This window comes from Loxodonta africana, chromosome 8 (genome assembly GCF_030014295.1).
Source record: "Loxodonta africana isolate mLoxAfr1 chromosome 8, mLoxAfr1.hap2, whole genome shotgun sequence".
Lineage (NCBI taxonomy): Eukaryota > Metazoa > Chordata > Mammalia > Proboscidea > Elephantidae > Loxodonta > Loxodonta africana.
This window is the reverse complement of record NC_087349.1, coordinates 96,088,382-96,105,501: the sequence shown is the minus strand read 5'-3', so window position 1 is coordinate 96,105,501 and position 17,120 is coordinate 96,088,382. Positions and strand designations below refer to the sequence as shown.

At 37.5% G+C, this 17,120-nt stretch overlaps 1 protein-coding gene across 3 annotated transcripts in view; it reads left to right on the top strand.

The window, feature by feature from the left end:
- DPY19L1 (dpy-19 like C-mannosyltransferase 1) overlaps positions 1–17,120 on the top strand; it is a 118,133-nt gene that overhangs the window by 41,078 nt on the left and 59,935 nt on the right. For all 3 annotated transcript variants that reach the window (XM_010587174.3, XM_064290134.1, XM_064290135.1), the window contains exons 7-8: positions 2,344–2,401; positions 15,647–15,738. In XM_010587174.3, the coding sequence (XP_010585476.1) occupies positions 2,344–2,401; positions 15,647–15,738 (150 nt within the window). The remainder of the gene's footprint in view (positions 1–2,343; positions 2,402–15,646; positions 15,739–17,120) is intronic.

The following is a 17,120-nucleotide window of genomic DNA, read 5'->3' as shown; positions in this document are numbered from 1 at the left end:
GACCTTTCAGTTAACAGCTGAGCACTTAACCAACGAGCCACTAGGTCTCCTTTCCTACAGTTAGCACTGCTATAAATTTGTGGTCACCAACGTCAATTGATTTCTTAAAGACAGCTCAGTAACCCTCTGTTTTCCCCTAGTAAGTTACCTCTTTCTTAAAATAAAAGTGGTATTTCAGACATCCCCCTATTTGCACACCTTTTACGTGCCACCTCTCCTATCTAGCATCAAGTGACTGTGCCTCCTACTTTGCAGAGAAAACACAAACTCCATAAACTACTTGCACTAAACATGCAAACTTCATCTTGCTGTTTTGCTAGAGCTAACTGACCACCTTTGCTGGAGATCCCAACCCTTCCTGTTTCCTTGGGTCGGGGAGCAGGGAGGGGTATGCTCATCCCATAGATTATTCCCGCTGTCTCCTGTATCTCCGTGTTTTTCCTCATTCTTCTATCCCCCAGAGTAAGTATAATGGCCAATAATATCTACACCATCTGGTTCTTTGTTACCTCTTTGATCTCTGTGTGTTATACAAATATTTGTTTGATGGATAGCAGAGGGAAGCTATTTGGGTAAAATAAAGAGAAAGCAACATGGGCTAAAGAGTAAGAAAGCTTCAAGAGTAAAGATGAAAGAAATGATGGGCAAACTTAAAAACAGTCTTACTTTCCCTGTCCAGACCCTTCTGGCCAGGCTTTGGGGTTAGTAGGGCACAGGCTTCACTCCTGTCAAAGCAGATGAAGGTTCAGTAGTTGTTGTTGCTGTTGAGTTGGTTCTTACTCATGACGATTCCATGTGTTACAGAGTAGAACTGCTCCGTAGGGTTTGCTTGACTGTAATCTCAACAGAAGCAGATTATCTGACCTTTCCTTCCGTGGTACCATTGGGTGGATTTGAACCACCAACCTTCAGGTTAGCAGTCAAGTGCAAACCATTTACGCCACGTGGGGACCTTCTCAGGAGCCCTAGTAGTGCAGTGGCTAATGCGCTCAGCTGCTAACCGAAAGGTCAGTGGTTTTAACCCACCAGCCTCTCTGTGGGAGAAAAATGTGTGGCAGTCTGCTTCTATGGGGGCAGTTCTGGTCTGTCCTGTAGGGTCACTGTGAGCCAGAATTGACTCAATGGCAATGAGTTTGGGTTTAGGAACCTTTTCAAATTGTGAGTCACAGTATACCATTGTGATTTCCCAGCTAGAGTTATAAGCTTCAGTGCCATGCTTTGATATTTGTGTTCTATTTTATCGTTTTTTGAAAAAGAATAAAAGAAAGCAACCTACAAAGCTTAGGTTGGAGATGGGCTAGGGAAATATTGAATTAAATCTTTAATGTGCTGATGTTCTTTGTGAAATTCCAAATTGTTATGGATTGAATTGTGTTCCCCCAAAATGTGTCAGTTTGATTAGGCCATGATTTCCACCATTTTGTCATCTGATGTGATTCTCCTATGTGTTGTAAATCCTACCTCTATGATATTAATGAGGCAGGATTAATGAGGCAAGATTAGAGACAGTTATTTTAATGAGGCGTGACTCAATCTATAATAATTAGGTTGTGTCTTAGGCCAGTCCTTTTTGGGATGTAAAAGAGAGAAGTGAGCAAAGAGACAGGAGAACTTCATACCGCCAAGAAACTAGTGCCAGGAGCAGAGTGCATCCTTTGGACCCGGGGTTGCTGAACTGAGAAGCTTCTAGTCCAGGGAAAGATTGATGACACGGGCCTTCCCCCGAAGTCAACAAGGAAAGATAAACTTGCCATGGAGCTGGAGCCCTGAATTTGAACTTCTAGCCTCCTAGAATGTGAGAGAGTAAATTTCTGTTTGTTAAAGCCATCCACTTGTGGTATTTCTGTTATAGCAGCACTAGATGACTAAGACATAAGTGCAGGTGATAGTATAGCGTTGGATTCCAGCTTGATGACCATAGAACTCTTTTCTGCATTTCCTCCCCACCTTTTTGGTGAGTATGTAACATTGTGTCCCAAGGAAAATAGTTTGAGAAATTCTGAAGGACACACACAAAAAGTGTGGTACTTAAAAAAAAGAAAGATAAATGTGAAACACTGCATGACGCACAGTAAAACAATAGTTAAGGATTTTTTAGTGCGTGTTAGTTTGTGTGCTTCTCTCAGCCTGCACATTTTGAAGATGGAAAATGGTTTTTAAAAAACGAAACTTACTTTGACTAAGATATTTTGAGGAAAATAAACTTTTGTTAGCAAGCATGGTAGAGTTCTAGTACGACTAAAATCTTTGTAGTACTGGAAGGTTGTCATGTTATTTCAAGGTTTTATTAGCACTGACCTGAATTACTGTTACTGAATTACGTTTTCTTACCTTTTCTCCCAGTGGCAGCCGGTTAGGAGGCCTGGTTACAGTGTTATGCTTCTTTTTCAATCATGGAGAGGTAGGTACTCAAACAGTATTTTCAAAATATTTGGGGCATTTTGCTTCTAGAAATACAGGTTTCTTATATAGTCAAAAAATAACTTCAAAATTTTTAAGAGATTATATGTGGAGAAATACAGATTTCTTCTTTAAGTTCTTTAAATTTAATCTGTTTTAAGTGTTTGATCTTATTTGATTCAAGTTTGAAACACTAACATTTATTTTAAGGTAAATATTCATGACCATTTAATCTTTTACATGATGTAATCTTAGTGATTTGAAGAAATAATGGATCTGTGCCAATTCTTTATGTAACTTTAAAACTGTAACAGCTAACATTTTAGGTATAGTAGAAATAAGCAAGCCGTAAACATAGTTAACTTCTTGTGTGGGAAGAACATTTTGTTATAGGAGCTACTAAGTTTGTTTCTATTTTAATGTATTTATAGTAAATCTTGATATACTTTTAAATATCCTTTCTAGAATATATTGTTACGTCTACACATTTTCAAGTATTCAAAGGGCCTTCTAAAAAGAACAGCATTGTAAAGAGCAGAGACTCTGGCGCCAGTGATAAAAAAAAAAAATCCAGTTTTCATTGAGTCGATTCTAATTCATGGTGACCTCATCTGTTAACAGAGTAGAACTGCTCCATTGGGTTTTCTTGGCAGTAATCTTAGTGGAAGCACATAGCTAGACCTCTTCTTCCATGATATTGCTGGGTGAATTTGAACTGCCAACCTTAGGTTAGTAGACTAGCACAAACGTTTGTGCCACCCAGGGTGTCAGTCTAGCTTGGTTCAAACCCTGGCTCTGCCGCTTAGTGCCTGTGCGACCTGGCCAAGTCATTTAATCCCTCTAGCTTCAGTTTCACCTTGTAAATGGTCATGATGTTGTTACTCATTTCAGGATTATTGCAGAGATTAAATGAGTTCACATGTGCAAAAATGGCGGGAAACTGTTTGGCACTAGCAGCTGCTGTGTAAGTGTTAGCTTGTATTATTATTACTAATTAGTTCAGATTAAAATCTTAAAGGAGTCAATGAATTCCTTCCACTAAATTAATCATAGTTGTAAACGAACTTCTGGTAATATGTCTCTGTCCAGATTTCTTCATGGTAAGTTTTGTATGAAGGGGAAAACAAAGAAAAAAAATGACAGATTGCTTCGTGTGAAGTAACTGAATCCTTTTATGCATTTATACATTAAGCGTCTGCAATGTTTGAATATGCACATGTTACAAAACTCTTAAGAACAAAACCAAAAAAAAAAAAAAACCCAAACCCATTGCTGTCGAGTCAGTTCCAACTCATAGTGACCCTACAGGACAGAGTAGAACTGCTCCCATAGAGTTTCCAAGGAACGTCTGGTGGGTTTGAACTGCTGACCTTTTGGTGAGCAGCTGTAGCTTTTAACAACTGTACCACCAGGGTTTCCCTCTTAAGAGCAGTCATATCAAAACTTCACTGGAAAGCCAATGTTGAACTTTTTTTTTTTTAATCAGTGGGTTGGTAATGGATATTGAGCTAGTATGTACTTAGTATTTAGAACCACGGAAATGTAAAGCTAGAGTGGCCTTATAGATTAGAGCACAGGACAGATGGTTGCAGCAAGACATCAGTTAATTGGTGTAGTTGGATTTCTGAGCAGAAAGAAAAAAAGAATTATTTGGCTTTTCGTGACTGTGGATGCTGCGCATTGTCATAGCGTAGACTATAAAACATTTTAAAGCACAGATTTTGAGAGAATGACCTAAGAAATGGGAAATAGCTGCTTAACGATGGAAGAAAGGCACCCTGAATGTTAACCATGAGGTGCTGGAGGAAAAGGGAGCGTTGAAAAATATGAAGGCAATTACAGTACAAAGACCATTGTCTGTTAAACAGAAAGGTTTTTTGTGGCACCCTCAGTGTTATACTGTTCTTGTTAGGTGCCCTGGAGCTATTTTGACTCATAGCGACCCTGTGTGACAGAGTAGAACTGCCCCATAGGGCTTATAGGCTGTAATTTTTAAGGTTAAAGACTGGTTAAGTAGCTGAGCGTGTAATCACTGTGCCACCAGGGCTGCTTTCTGTATGTACCCCAAACCAAAGCCTTTGCAGTCGATTCTGACTATAATGACCCTATAGGACAGAGTATAACTGCTCCACAGGGTTTCCAAGGATGTAATCTTTATGGAAGCAGATTGTTATATCTTTTTCCCGTGGAGCAGCTGGTGAGTTCAAACTGCTGACCTTTCAGTTAGCAGCTGAGTGCTTAACCTCTGCAGCACCAGGGCTCCAACCTGAAAAATCAGCTAGTCAGAATTCTGTTGTTAAAGATTAAAAAGACTTTGTAGGGCATCATACTATGCTACATGAGTATCAAAATTAAAAGAAAATGATAAGATCAGGAATTAATCCCTAGTAGGCTGATGGATTTTTGGGATACCTTTCAGTTGCTTCCACCACCAAACCACTGCCGTGGAGTCGTCAGTTGCTTGGTGTAGTTAAATATGCTTAGGCATCATCATCTTAAGAAAAGGTAAACTAAATGTGATTCGAATTAGAATTGCAGTTGTACTGGAATAGAGTTAAGTAGGTAATTATACTTATGTTATTAAGTGCAGCTTTAGGGGAAGGAACTGATTCTGTAGTCCTTGTAGGTCATTGTAAAGTTTAATTAGAGCAGAAGGAAGGTCAATAGACGATTATAAGAAGAGTGACATGATTAAATTTTGTACGTTAATTTAGAAAATAATAAATACGTGCAAGGTATATTCTTTATATTGAATGGCATGGCTGTTGATTTTTGAACTTACATTAAACTTATATAACTCTGAAGCCCCTGAGAAACTCATAGCTTGGCACTGTTTTGAGTACCCGAAAAGAATGTGCCAATCTTAGGTAGGAATGAATCTGCTGATGTAGATTTGAAAATTAGCCTACCAGGTAGTAGAAAACTAGCCTACAATGTCCTTCATGGACTTGACCCCTACTGGATCTTCAGTGGTGTCAGACACCACTCTCCATACTGTTTTCTTTGCTCCAGCCTACTGGCCTTCCTTCATCCAGTTCCTAGAAAGCACCATTCCTTTACTTTCTTCAGGGTCTTTGTGTATGCTGTTTCCTATTCTTCGCATATTTTGACCACCATTTCCTAACCTGTGCCTGATTAATTCCTGGTCACCCTTAAAAACTGGAAAATTTGATTTGTTTTTCACTGTGCTCTCCCTTTCTTCCTGCAGATCTGAGTCTCCATCTGTATAATTTCTCTTCAGTCTTAAAAACTTTATTTAGCTTTGTAATGAAGATCTGCTGACAACAAATTATCTTTTGTCTGTCTGAAATTGTTGTTACTTTGCCTTCATTTCTTGAAGTGTATTTTTGTTGGATAAGAATTACAGGTTGATAGTTTTGTCTTTCAGCATTTTGAAGATGTCATTCTGTTGTCTTCTGGCTTCCGTTGTTTGATGATGTCTGCCATCATTGTTATTGCTGTTTCCCTGAATGTAACATGTCTTTTCTCTGATGTTTTAAGATTTTCTTTTTATATTTGATTGTTATTGGTTTAGCTATGATGTACCTACATGTGGTTTTCTTTGTATTATCCTGTTTGGGTTTGCTGAGCATCTTTGTTCCATAGATTCCATAGGTTGATTTTTTTTTTTTAATCATTTTGGGAAAATTTTTAGCTAATATCACTTCAAATATTTTGTCTTTCCCATTCTCTGTCATCTCTCATTTGGAGATTCTAATTACATGTATGTTTGATTTTTTGATGTTATCCCACAGGTCTTTGATGCTCTGTTCCTTTTAAATTTTTTCTTCAAAAAATTTTTTTTCTTTCTGTGCCTTGATGTGGTATTTTCTCTTTTTGTGTTCACTGATGTACTCAGTCTACTATTAAGCTGACCTAGTAAATTTTTTATTTCACATGTTTTTCAATCCTGTAATTTTTTTTCTAGAGCTTTATTTCTCCGTAGAAATTTTATCCATTCTGAGCATATTTGTCTGTAAGTTCTTTAGCTTAATTATTATAATTATCTTAAAGTCCTTACCTGCTAGTTCTAACATCTAAGTTACCCTCAAATCTAATTCTATTGATTATTTTTTTCTTTTGATTGTTTTTGTTGTTGGGTGCTTTTGAGTCAATTTCGACTCATGGTGACTCCATGTGACAGAGTAGAACTGCTCCACAGAGTTTTCTTGGCTGTAATCTTTATGGAAGCAGATTGCCAGGTCTTTCTCCCACAGTCTGAGTGGGTTTGAACTGCTGACTTTTGGTTGGTAGCTGAGTGCGTAACTCTTACACCACCCCTACAGATCCATTTTGTTTTGATTGGAGCATGTTTTCCTGCTACTTGAACGTCTCATAGCTTTTTATTTTATGCAAGACATTTTGTATAAAAGAATGATAAAGACTGAACTAGATTATCATTTTTTTGTTTGATTTTTTTTTTCCTCCCCATAGAAGGGACATCCTTAGGTGAAGGACAGCATTCACATTCCATCGTGAATCCAGTTAAGCTGGGCAGGGCGGCAGTTTTAATTTGTCTAGTTTACCTCTGGTTCTAAATGAATTAAGGAGAGTTTTTTTTTTTTTTTTTATGACCTTTTGGCCCAATCTCCAACTTCGCGGTTGCTTAGCTCTGGAGGTGATCTCTTTGATTTTAGCAGTGTTTGAGCCCAGAGGGGGTTAGTTTGCAGCTTTTTAGTTTTGGTCCATTTCTGCATTTGTTCCTGCGAGGCCCTGGACTCTAAGCACTGAGTGAGATTATGCTATCTATCTACCTCTGTCTGCTTTCAGCTCTCCTTCACTGCTCCTTACTCTGCCAGATTCACTCCTGTGTGGTTATATGTGTGTGTTTGGGGGAGTTGTGTCTGGGAGAGCTGTCAGGTAAAACGGTTTATTTTTATGTTTCTGGCTTTTCTAGATTCCCATTTATGTTGCTAGAAATCTGTGTTTTCTACTGGTCTCAACAGAGACCCTCTGCCCATGGCAGGCCTGTTGCTAAGTTAGGCAATTAATCTTACGCATGAAGGGGGAGCCAACAGATCTCTATCTTCATTTGGGCTGTATCTAGTTGCACTGTAAATCTTATACTAAAAAGGCAGTATAAGAAAACTGCATGTTTGTATACATTTTTCCTTCAAAATTTTATTTTGAAAATTAAAAAAATCTATAGGATAGTTCTGAATAGGATAGTTCTAGATCCACCTTAATTCACCAGTTTTAATTTTTTGCCACATTTGTTTTCTTTTTTCATACACACACTCACATTTTTCTGAACCATTTGAAAGCAAGTTGCAGACATGATGGCATCTCACGCTTAAACGCTTCAGCGTATATTGCCTAAAAACAAGGGCGTTCTCCTCCGTGATCACAAGAATGTTACCGCACTCAAGAAATTTAACAGTGATAATTGATATAGCAATATCTGAATACAGTCCATATTCACATTTTCAGTGTTGATCTGATACCATCATTTATACTTTTGTTTTGGATCCGGAATCCAATTAGATTACACCTTGCCCTTCATCTCTCTTTAGTCTCCTTTAATCTTGAATAGCTCCTGTGTGTGTGTGTATATATATATATATTTTTTTTCATGATGTTGACATTTTCGGAGAGTCAGGGCTGCTATTTTGTAGACATCTGTACAATCTGGATTTCCCTGATAGTTTCCTTGCTAGTAGATTCAAATGACACATTTCTGTGAAAAGTACTTCAGAGATGATGTTGTGTCCTTTTCTTTGCATTACATCAGAGCCATGTAAGGCCAGTTTGTCCCGTTACGGAATTTACTGAGTTTGATCATGTGGTTGAGGGTGGTATCTGTCAGATTTCTCTATTTTAAAGATACTCTTTTTCTCTATTATAAAGATACTCCTTTCTCTTTTCCCTTAGTATAAAGATACACCCCCCTCATTTTCTCCTATTATCGCTGTATATGCATAGATAATTTTTTTGATTTGGTGCTTTATAATCTGTTGCCATCATTATTCTTCTGGATGTTCAAATTGTTGCAAATTTGACCAGTGGAACCTCTTTTAAAAAACTATGTATAATAATATACATTACATTTATATATCTTAAATGTACAACTTATTACATTTTTACATATGTATATAACCATGTAACTATGATCCAGATCAAGGTATAGAATATTTCCGGTCCTTAAGCTGGCTCCCCTCTGTCCTTATACAATCTGTATCCCTCCCCATCCTCCAAGAAGGGTAACTACTATTCTGAGCTCTGTCACCGTTGATTACTTTCACCTGTATTTGGGCTCCATATGAATGGAATTGTTCTCTCTTATGAATTCTCGTATGTCCAACTTCTTTTTCACCATATATGTCTGTGATATTTATCCATATTGTTTGTAATAACAGTATTTTTCGTTGCAGTGTAGTATTCCCTTGTATGCATGTACTCCAGTTTATTTATTCGTCATCTGGGTTGTTTGCAGTTTGCTGCTGCTGTTGTTTGTTGCTGTCGAGTCCTCTCCAACTTACAGTGACTTTATATGTAACAGGATGAAGAGTTGCCCAGTCCTGTGTGATGTTAATAGTTGTTGATGTGTTTGTGTCCATTGTTGTGGCTGTTGTGTCAATCCAAGTTTCCCATGTTTTTGCTGACCTTCTGCTTTACTAAACATGGCGTGATTTTCTAGTGATTGGTCTTTCCTGATGGTGTATCCAAAATAACCGAGCTGAAATCTTGCTATCCTTGGTTCTAAGGAGCATTTTGGTTGTATTTCTTCTGAGATAGATTTGTTTCTTCTTCTGGCAGTCTGGTATATTCAATATTCTTTGACAACATCACAGTTCTTATGCATCAGTTATCTTCTTTCTTTCCTTTTTCACTGTCCAGCTTTCATATGCGTATGAGGGAGTTGAAAAGACCATGGCTTGGGTCAGGCACACCTTAGTCATCAAAGTGACATCTTTGCTTTTTAAAAACAGATTTGTTCTGTGCAATACATCTTTTGATTTCTTGTCTGCTGCTTCCATAGATACAAAAGAATGAAATCATTGGCAACTTCAGTTTCTTCATTTATCATGATTAGATCAGTTCATCTGGCAGTTTAGGGTTCTTATAAATAGCACTGCTGTGAACATTTTTGTAAATGTCTTTTGATGGCCCTACACACTAATACCGAGGAGTGGAATTGCTGGGTCGTAGAATGTATGCGTGTTTGTTTAATTGATACTTCCCAGGCCTTTCCCAAAGTGCTTACATCAGTTTTTACTTGTATTAGCAATGTAGTTCCACATCCTTGTCAGCACATAGTGTTTGCAGTCTTGGTATTTTAGCTACTCGGATGAAGGAGTAGTTCATTATGGTTTTAATTTGCTTTTCCCTGACAAGTAATGATGTTCAGTACTTCTTTATATTTCTTAGGTGATTTGAATATCCCCTTTTGTGAAGTGCTTATGAAAAAAAAGTTGAGTTTATCATTTTATTATTGATATCTGGGAATTCTTGTCAATTCTGCATAGGAGTTCTTTGTAGATACAAATATCTTTGTAGGGTATATATTTTACAAATACTTATGGTTTGCCTTTTCACTCTTTCTGGAGTTTTTTGATGAACAGAAACTCTTAAAATTTTGATGAAGTGCAATTTATCAATATTTTCTTTTATGGTTAGTCCTTTTCATGTCCTGGTTAAAAAAATGTTTGCTTACACAAAGTCATGAAGATTTTTTCTTATGTTTACTTCCAGAAGTTTGATAGTTATAGCTTTCACGTTTTGGTCTATGATCTATCTCAGAATTTTGTGTCTAGTATGAAGTAGGTTAATGATCTCATTTTCTCTCCAATGTGGATATCCACATTTAACCTAATAACATTTGTTGAAAAGACCTTTCTTTCCCCGATTGAATTGTAGTGGTCATAAATCAGGTGACTATATATTTGTGGGTCTATTTCCAGACTCTCTCTTCTGTTCCATTTGTCTGTTTATTGTTAAGCCAGTCTCACACTGTCTTTATTACCTGACATCTGGTAGTGAAAGTCTCCAGCTTTGTTTTTAAGTATTGCCTTGGTTATGCTAGGTCCTTTGTGTTTCCATATACACTTCAGAATCACCTATCACACAGCCCCACACATACCCAGTCTGCTGGGATTTTAGCTGTGCCTGCCTTGAATCTCTAGGTCAGGTTGGGGAGAGTTAACATCCTAAATATACTGCATCATCCAGTGCACAAACATAAACATATCTCCTCAGCCTTTTGTAATTTCTCCTAGCAGTATTTTGTGTCCCATGCCTCTTTTATTAGGTGTATTCTTAAGTATTTTTTTATTTTTTGGTACTATTCTGTAGTGTTTTGATAAATCTTCCTCAGTCTTTGAACACTTTTTCCTTTCTAGCACAAAAAGATGTTCCAAGATCGCTTTGTACTTTTTTGTGCCAATATATGGAATCAGCTCTGTTTCCAAGGAGCCCTGGATCCTGTTAGTGGAAAATGATATTTAGAGACCACAGTCTTGGTGCTAGGTGTGCGCATTGCTGCTTATATACAATTGCTTTTAGCCCTTTCAATGGAAAGCTAGGGAATGTATTTTTTAAAAAACAGAAATTCATGCTGATTCCTCCAATTCAAATCTGTAACCACAGCGCTCTTTCCTGCCTCGCCCGTTCCACATTTGTATCTCCCTCCGTGCACAATTTCAGCATACTTACTACTTACATTATTCTATAATACACACAAAATAGTTTCAGAATTACTGCACTAATAACATTACTAAAAATAAATCCACTAAGTAAGGTTCAAGATTTCTTTGCAGTTCTTTTTCTTCTAAGTATATATTCTTCCAAGGATGTGCAGTCAGAGCTCAAGAGTTAAAGAGTCAAAATTTACATGAATGATTTTTGGTTCTCTATAACATAAAATCATTTTGATAATGTATTAGAATTATTTGTTTCAGGTTGTATATTTACTCTGTGTGCTTTGACTAATGCTTTCATTCTGTAGATAGAATTCTGACTATAAACAGACGACCTCGAGAAGTGTAGTTTACAGCCACATGGTAAAGGTGGTAGTCTTGATATTTATAACACCTTGTCAGATATATTTTTTATCTTAAATGAGTAAGGAATGGTTAAATTCAAGTTACTGCAACAACAGATGGAGGCGTAAAGATGCATTTTATTGCTTTTCCAACAGAGCCAACTGCTTTCGCAGAAATTCTATGTAAACCTACAATAGGATAAACTGATATCCTGAAGGTTCAGAGATAAAAAAAATAAGTGTTTGTTTTCTCAAAACCAGCAGAGATTTTATATAAAGAGAGTAAAGTTAAATAATAACAATCCTATATCACTGTAACACTAAACCCTGTGTGAACCAAAATTGTGTTATAAATTTCATTTGAAATATGTGGTGACTGGTTAATTGAGCAGCTTGTCAGTATATGGTACAGAAGGAGAGACTCCAAGAAAGCTGCCTGGCTTATTATCGAGGTACAGTGACATTAGCTGCATAAAACCCAAGCTGAGCTCAAGGTCTACCTCAACAATGAGGTTACCATAAACTGTTGCTGTTGAGTCCATTCCGACTCATAGTGACCCCATAGAACAGACTAGAACTTCCCTGTAGAGTTTCCAAGGAGCACCCAGTGGATTTGAACTGCCGGCCTTTTGGTTAGCAGCCATAGCACTTAACCAGTACACTATCAGGGTTTCAGGGGTTACTATAAGTAACATTTAATACAGATGTCCAAACTTGGCCATTGCACCAAGCACTATAATGGTTACAGTCCTGATAATATAGTTGTTCTTGTGTGCCGTTGAGTTGATTCTGACTGTGAGCCCACCAGGGCTCCTTAATCCTGATAACAGAATCTTTAAACTTAAGCCATTCTCTGAAGAAGAGTAGACAGACCCACAGGGGCCAGAAATCTTCTTTGAAGGCACTCGTAAGTGTAGTATCTAAAGCAATGTTATAGCTAAATTAACACTGCTGTGCAGCAGTCAGAGGTGTGGTTATTTGTTTTAAGCCTAAATATTATACCGACAAGTTATAATTGACCTGACAAATATCAGCTCTAGTCAGAAGTCTTGGAACACACCTTAAATATGATCTGTTTGTTACTAACTACAATTTACGATTCACCTGTAGGAGGAGCCCTGGTGGCACAGTGACTAAGTGCTCAGCTGCTAACTGAAAGGCCGGCAGTTTGAACCCACCAGTGGCTCTGTGGGAGGAAGATGTGGCGATCTGCTTCTGTAAAGATTACAGCCTTGGAAACCCTATGGGGCAGTTCTGCTCTGGCGTGTAGGGTCACTATGATTCCGAATCAACTAGATGGCAGTGGGTTTGTTTTTGGTAGTCAGTTGTACTCCTATTTATTTTTAAATTATGAAGAGAAATGGAATAGATTATACTAAATCTCTAAGAGTGTAAGTAAACTATTTGAAAGTAGAGGTTAGAAAATGAAACTGTTGTTGAAATTCTTTAGTTTTTGAATCTTGAGTAATTTATTTTAAAAATTCAGTCTTTACTAAGCAGAAAATAAATTGAGCCTGTTGTCATCAATTTCTAGGCAGTATTACATTGTGTATTACCACCCGTCTGTCAGTGTGTTGTACTGTGGTGGCTTGTGTGTTGCTATGATGCTGGAAGATACGGCACTGGTATTTCAGATTCCAACAGTGTCACCCATGGTGCACAGGTTTCAGGGGAGCTCCCAGACTAAGACAGATGAGGAAGAAAGGCTTGGTGATTTACTTCTAAAAATTAGCCAAGGAAATCCCTGTGGATCACAGCAGAATATTGTTCACCTCCCTTGCTCTGAACACATCATCAAGAGAGACCAGTTGCTAGAGGAGGACATCATGTTTGGTGAAGTAGTGGGCCAGTGAGGGCAAGAGAGACCCTCAGTGAGATAGACTGTCCCAGTAGCCACAGTGGTGGACTCGAATGTGTTGGCGATTGTGAAGATGACGTAGGACTGGGCAACATTTTGTTCTGTTGTACGTAAGGTCACCATGAATCGGAGTCAACACAGTGGCACCTAAGAACAACATCATCAACTTCTGGGCAGTATTAATGTTGCAGTATTATTAAATGCTATAAAGTGTGTGCTAAAAATTATCTGCTGAATGACGGCATTTAGGCAGTTTAGATTTTTATTGAGTTCATTTTCACAATAACACAATAAAGGGATTTCTTGTACTTGATCAAAAGCGCAGAGTGCGTTTGTATAACCCTTTTTGAATCAGTTCACGTGTATATTTTCTTCTTTAATTCTTAAATTTAAAAAGATAATACCTTTAAAAGTCATCGACATTTTAAACTGTTAACTTTGTAGAGAACTGGTGGATTATTATTTTTCATTTAAAATTATAATTAAAGAGTATTTGTTAAGCTTAAAGCATGATTAAAGCAAATCTGTGTACTGTTTCCAAATTATACGGGATCATCTGAAACAGCAATTATGTTTGTGGCAGATCTAGTAAAGCATGTTGTATTATTGGGAAAACAATTAAAACAAAGCACTTCCACATACATTTGAATTCACTCACTGTTAACATTTTAGAGAGAGAAGACCTTGCTCTTTATTACAATTCTGTAAGTTGAGCATTCTTGTCGCTGCTTTACAGAGGGTATAACTGAGTTTTAGAGAATTGAGAGACTTTATCTGTTAAGAGAAATGAGTCTCTAAGAGAAGACAAAATAGATGAGTTTGGGTAACATAATAAATGTGGGTGAACAGCCTGTATGAGTCTCAGTTTCTGCACTATATGGTTGGAATATTTTCTTTTTGGTTTTTGCACAGAAATTGGTAACTTTATAAATTTTGGTTATATATATCTGTTATCAACCATACTAAATTCTCTAGTTAATCTAGTAAACCAAGAATTTTTAAAAATTGCATTCTGGTAACAACAAATAAGAATTTTTAAAAAGATTTGTTCAACTTTTACAGAATTCTGCTATGTGTATAGTACATTCATAGGTAGATATCTATGTTGATTTTATAGAGGAGGTTAATTTTAGAAAAAAAGAGGGTAATTTGGCTCAGACTTTCTATAGTCGTAGCAGAAATATCTAACAATCTTGAGCTAAAATAAAGGTTTACTTCCACTCCGTCTTTGTTATTTTGTGTAGTCTTTAAAGGAGCCTTGTTTGAATTGAAGACGTAATGATTTCTTACAGCGTGACTAGCTTGAAGACCCGTTGCTGTGGAATTGATTCTGACTCACAGTGACAGAGTTGTACTGCCCACAGGGTTTCCAAGGAGTGACTGGTGGATTTGAACTGCTGACTTTTTTGGTTAGCAGCCAAACACTTAACCACTGTTTACATTTAATCCAATGTAGTTTTCTTTAAATTGAAATATGTACTTATTAATATATTCTGTAAATACTTAGAAACATGATTGAGAACAAAAATGAGATAATACAATGTTTTATTATGCCTCAAATGAACTTTTCAGAAAGGTTGATACTTGATTATTTTTTGTTACTTAATTTGATGTCCAATCTCCCCCCACCAACCCGCAAAACCTGTTTACAGCTCAGTGTAGCTAGGGCAAAGAAGTAAAACGAAAAATGGAGTGTTCTTTTCAGCAGCCTTGTGAATAAAAAGGTGCAGTTAATTAAAGATGCTAAAATTGATGACTACAAAGAGTTTTGAAGAATTGGCTATGGGTACTTTTTTTGAAATTCTTGTGAAAAGAGGCAGTCTATACAACCAATTCCAATGAAGTGTTTTGAGTTTTGGCATAACATTCATTTTCTTGCTGGTACTTTCCCCTCGTACCTTTTAGCCTATAGTCGAAGCTTTCTGGTGCTTTCTTGTTGACAGTTCGTTGTATTAATACTTCATAAGATCTTAAGCTTCTCGTGTCCCTTTCTCAGTAAATTCTCCCTTCTCAGTTTTTTTGTTTATGGAAAATCCAGTGGCTTCTTGTTTTACAATACACCATTTAAATTAGGTGTGAAAAGTACTTCTGCTTGTATTTGTAAACAGCATTTTTTACTTGCTAAAGGAACCCTGATGGTGCAGTGGGTAAAGTGCTTGGCTGCTAACCAAGAGGTCTGCAGTTTGAACCCACCAGCGACTCCTTAGGAGAAAGATGTGACAGTCTGTGTCTTAAAGATTTGTAGCCTTGGAAACCCTATGGGGCAGTTGTACTGTGTCCTCTAGGGTCACTATGAGTTGGTATCAACTTTGTGGCATTGGGTTTTGGTTTAGTTTTTGGTTTTACTTGCTATGTCTTACTTAGAAATTTTAACAAATATACCACATGCTATGATTTTTTTTTTTCAGTGTACTCGCGTGATGTGGACACCACCTCTCCGCGAAAGCTTCTCATATCCATTCCTTGTACTTCAGATGTTGCTTGTGACTCATATTCTCAGGTAACTTTGGCGTATGCTTTTTTTTTGCATTAAATAACTTAAACTAGAATTTCTTGAGCTTCTATAATAAAAATCAATATAAACAATATAACAAAATATTTAACATTCCTGTTGCTAGGTGGAATTAGTAAAGATACCTTAAGACTTAACTTCAGAACTTTCTAGTACCAAAAACTTCATCCTCTTCCTTTTTTCTTAGCAGTCCACAGTGACTGCTCAAGGAGCAGCAAATCTGCTTCCACTTCCTCTGCCATCTCCATTTTCCCAAGTCATTTTCTGCCACTGCCATTGCTTTCTGAAAATGGGCAGACAGGAGGTAAGCTGGTGGCTCTCCAGAGCAAAGAACACAATTCTGTCCCCTTTCTGTTGACTAATACTGAGCTTAGACAGATCCAGCCTTAATCTGGAAGGGTTAAAAGAAAAAAAAGGGAACCTATACAAAGAAATAGAACTAAGAACAGTGAAAATATGGAAATGACTCTGACTGAGAACTTCCTTTAGTGATCTGCAGAATTCAGAAGAACCTTGTTCAAATCTGCTAAACCAAATAGTTTGGACAGCGCAGCTTCCCTCTGTGATCATCCCAGCAGGAATAGAGCCATAACATGGCTTTCAGTCCTTATGTCATGTCTTCAGACAGACCTTTTACAGAATGCGGGATGGGTGGCTTCTTTTGCATTAGCTTTTTAAAATCCTTGCAACTCGAGCCTGACTGCTCTGCCCTAATTTCTCTTTTCTCATAGGATTTAATGCATCTTCAAATAAGGTGAACTATGAATTCATAACATTTAGTTTTGCCATTTTGGCTCTGGGACAACTTGATTGACATCCCCTTCTCAAACACTTCAAGAAGTTTTGCACAAGAAGAGAGTCTTTAGTCGCCACTGCAGATGCTGTTTGTTCACACCCACATTCTTGATCCTGGTTTTTCTCTCCAATATAGTGCAGACAATAGACCACCCACAAGGCTCCAATTCCTGCCTTTCTTCTACCTCTGCTCCTGTCTAAAATTCAGTGAAGGCAAACTTTTGATTCTTCTCACTCACACTTATTAATCTGAGCTGTGGATGGTACAGCTCCAGTTGGTGAGCACTACTTCCTTTAATCCATCCTGAGGGACGTACTATGGGGTAGTTGTATTAGTTTTCCATTTCCTTGTCTTTTCCAGCTTCTAGAGGGTATCTGCCACCAAGTGTCTGTCAGTTCGTTGTACTGTGGCGGCTTGCGTGTTGCTGTGATACTGGAAGCTTTGCCACTGGTGTTTCAAACACTAGCAGAGTCACCCTTGGAGGACAGGTTTCAGTGGAGCTTCCAGACTAAGACAGACTAGGAAGAAGGACATGGCAATCTACTTCTGAAAAAATTGGTCAGTGAGAACCTTA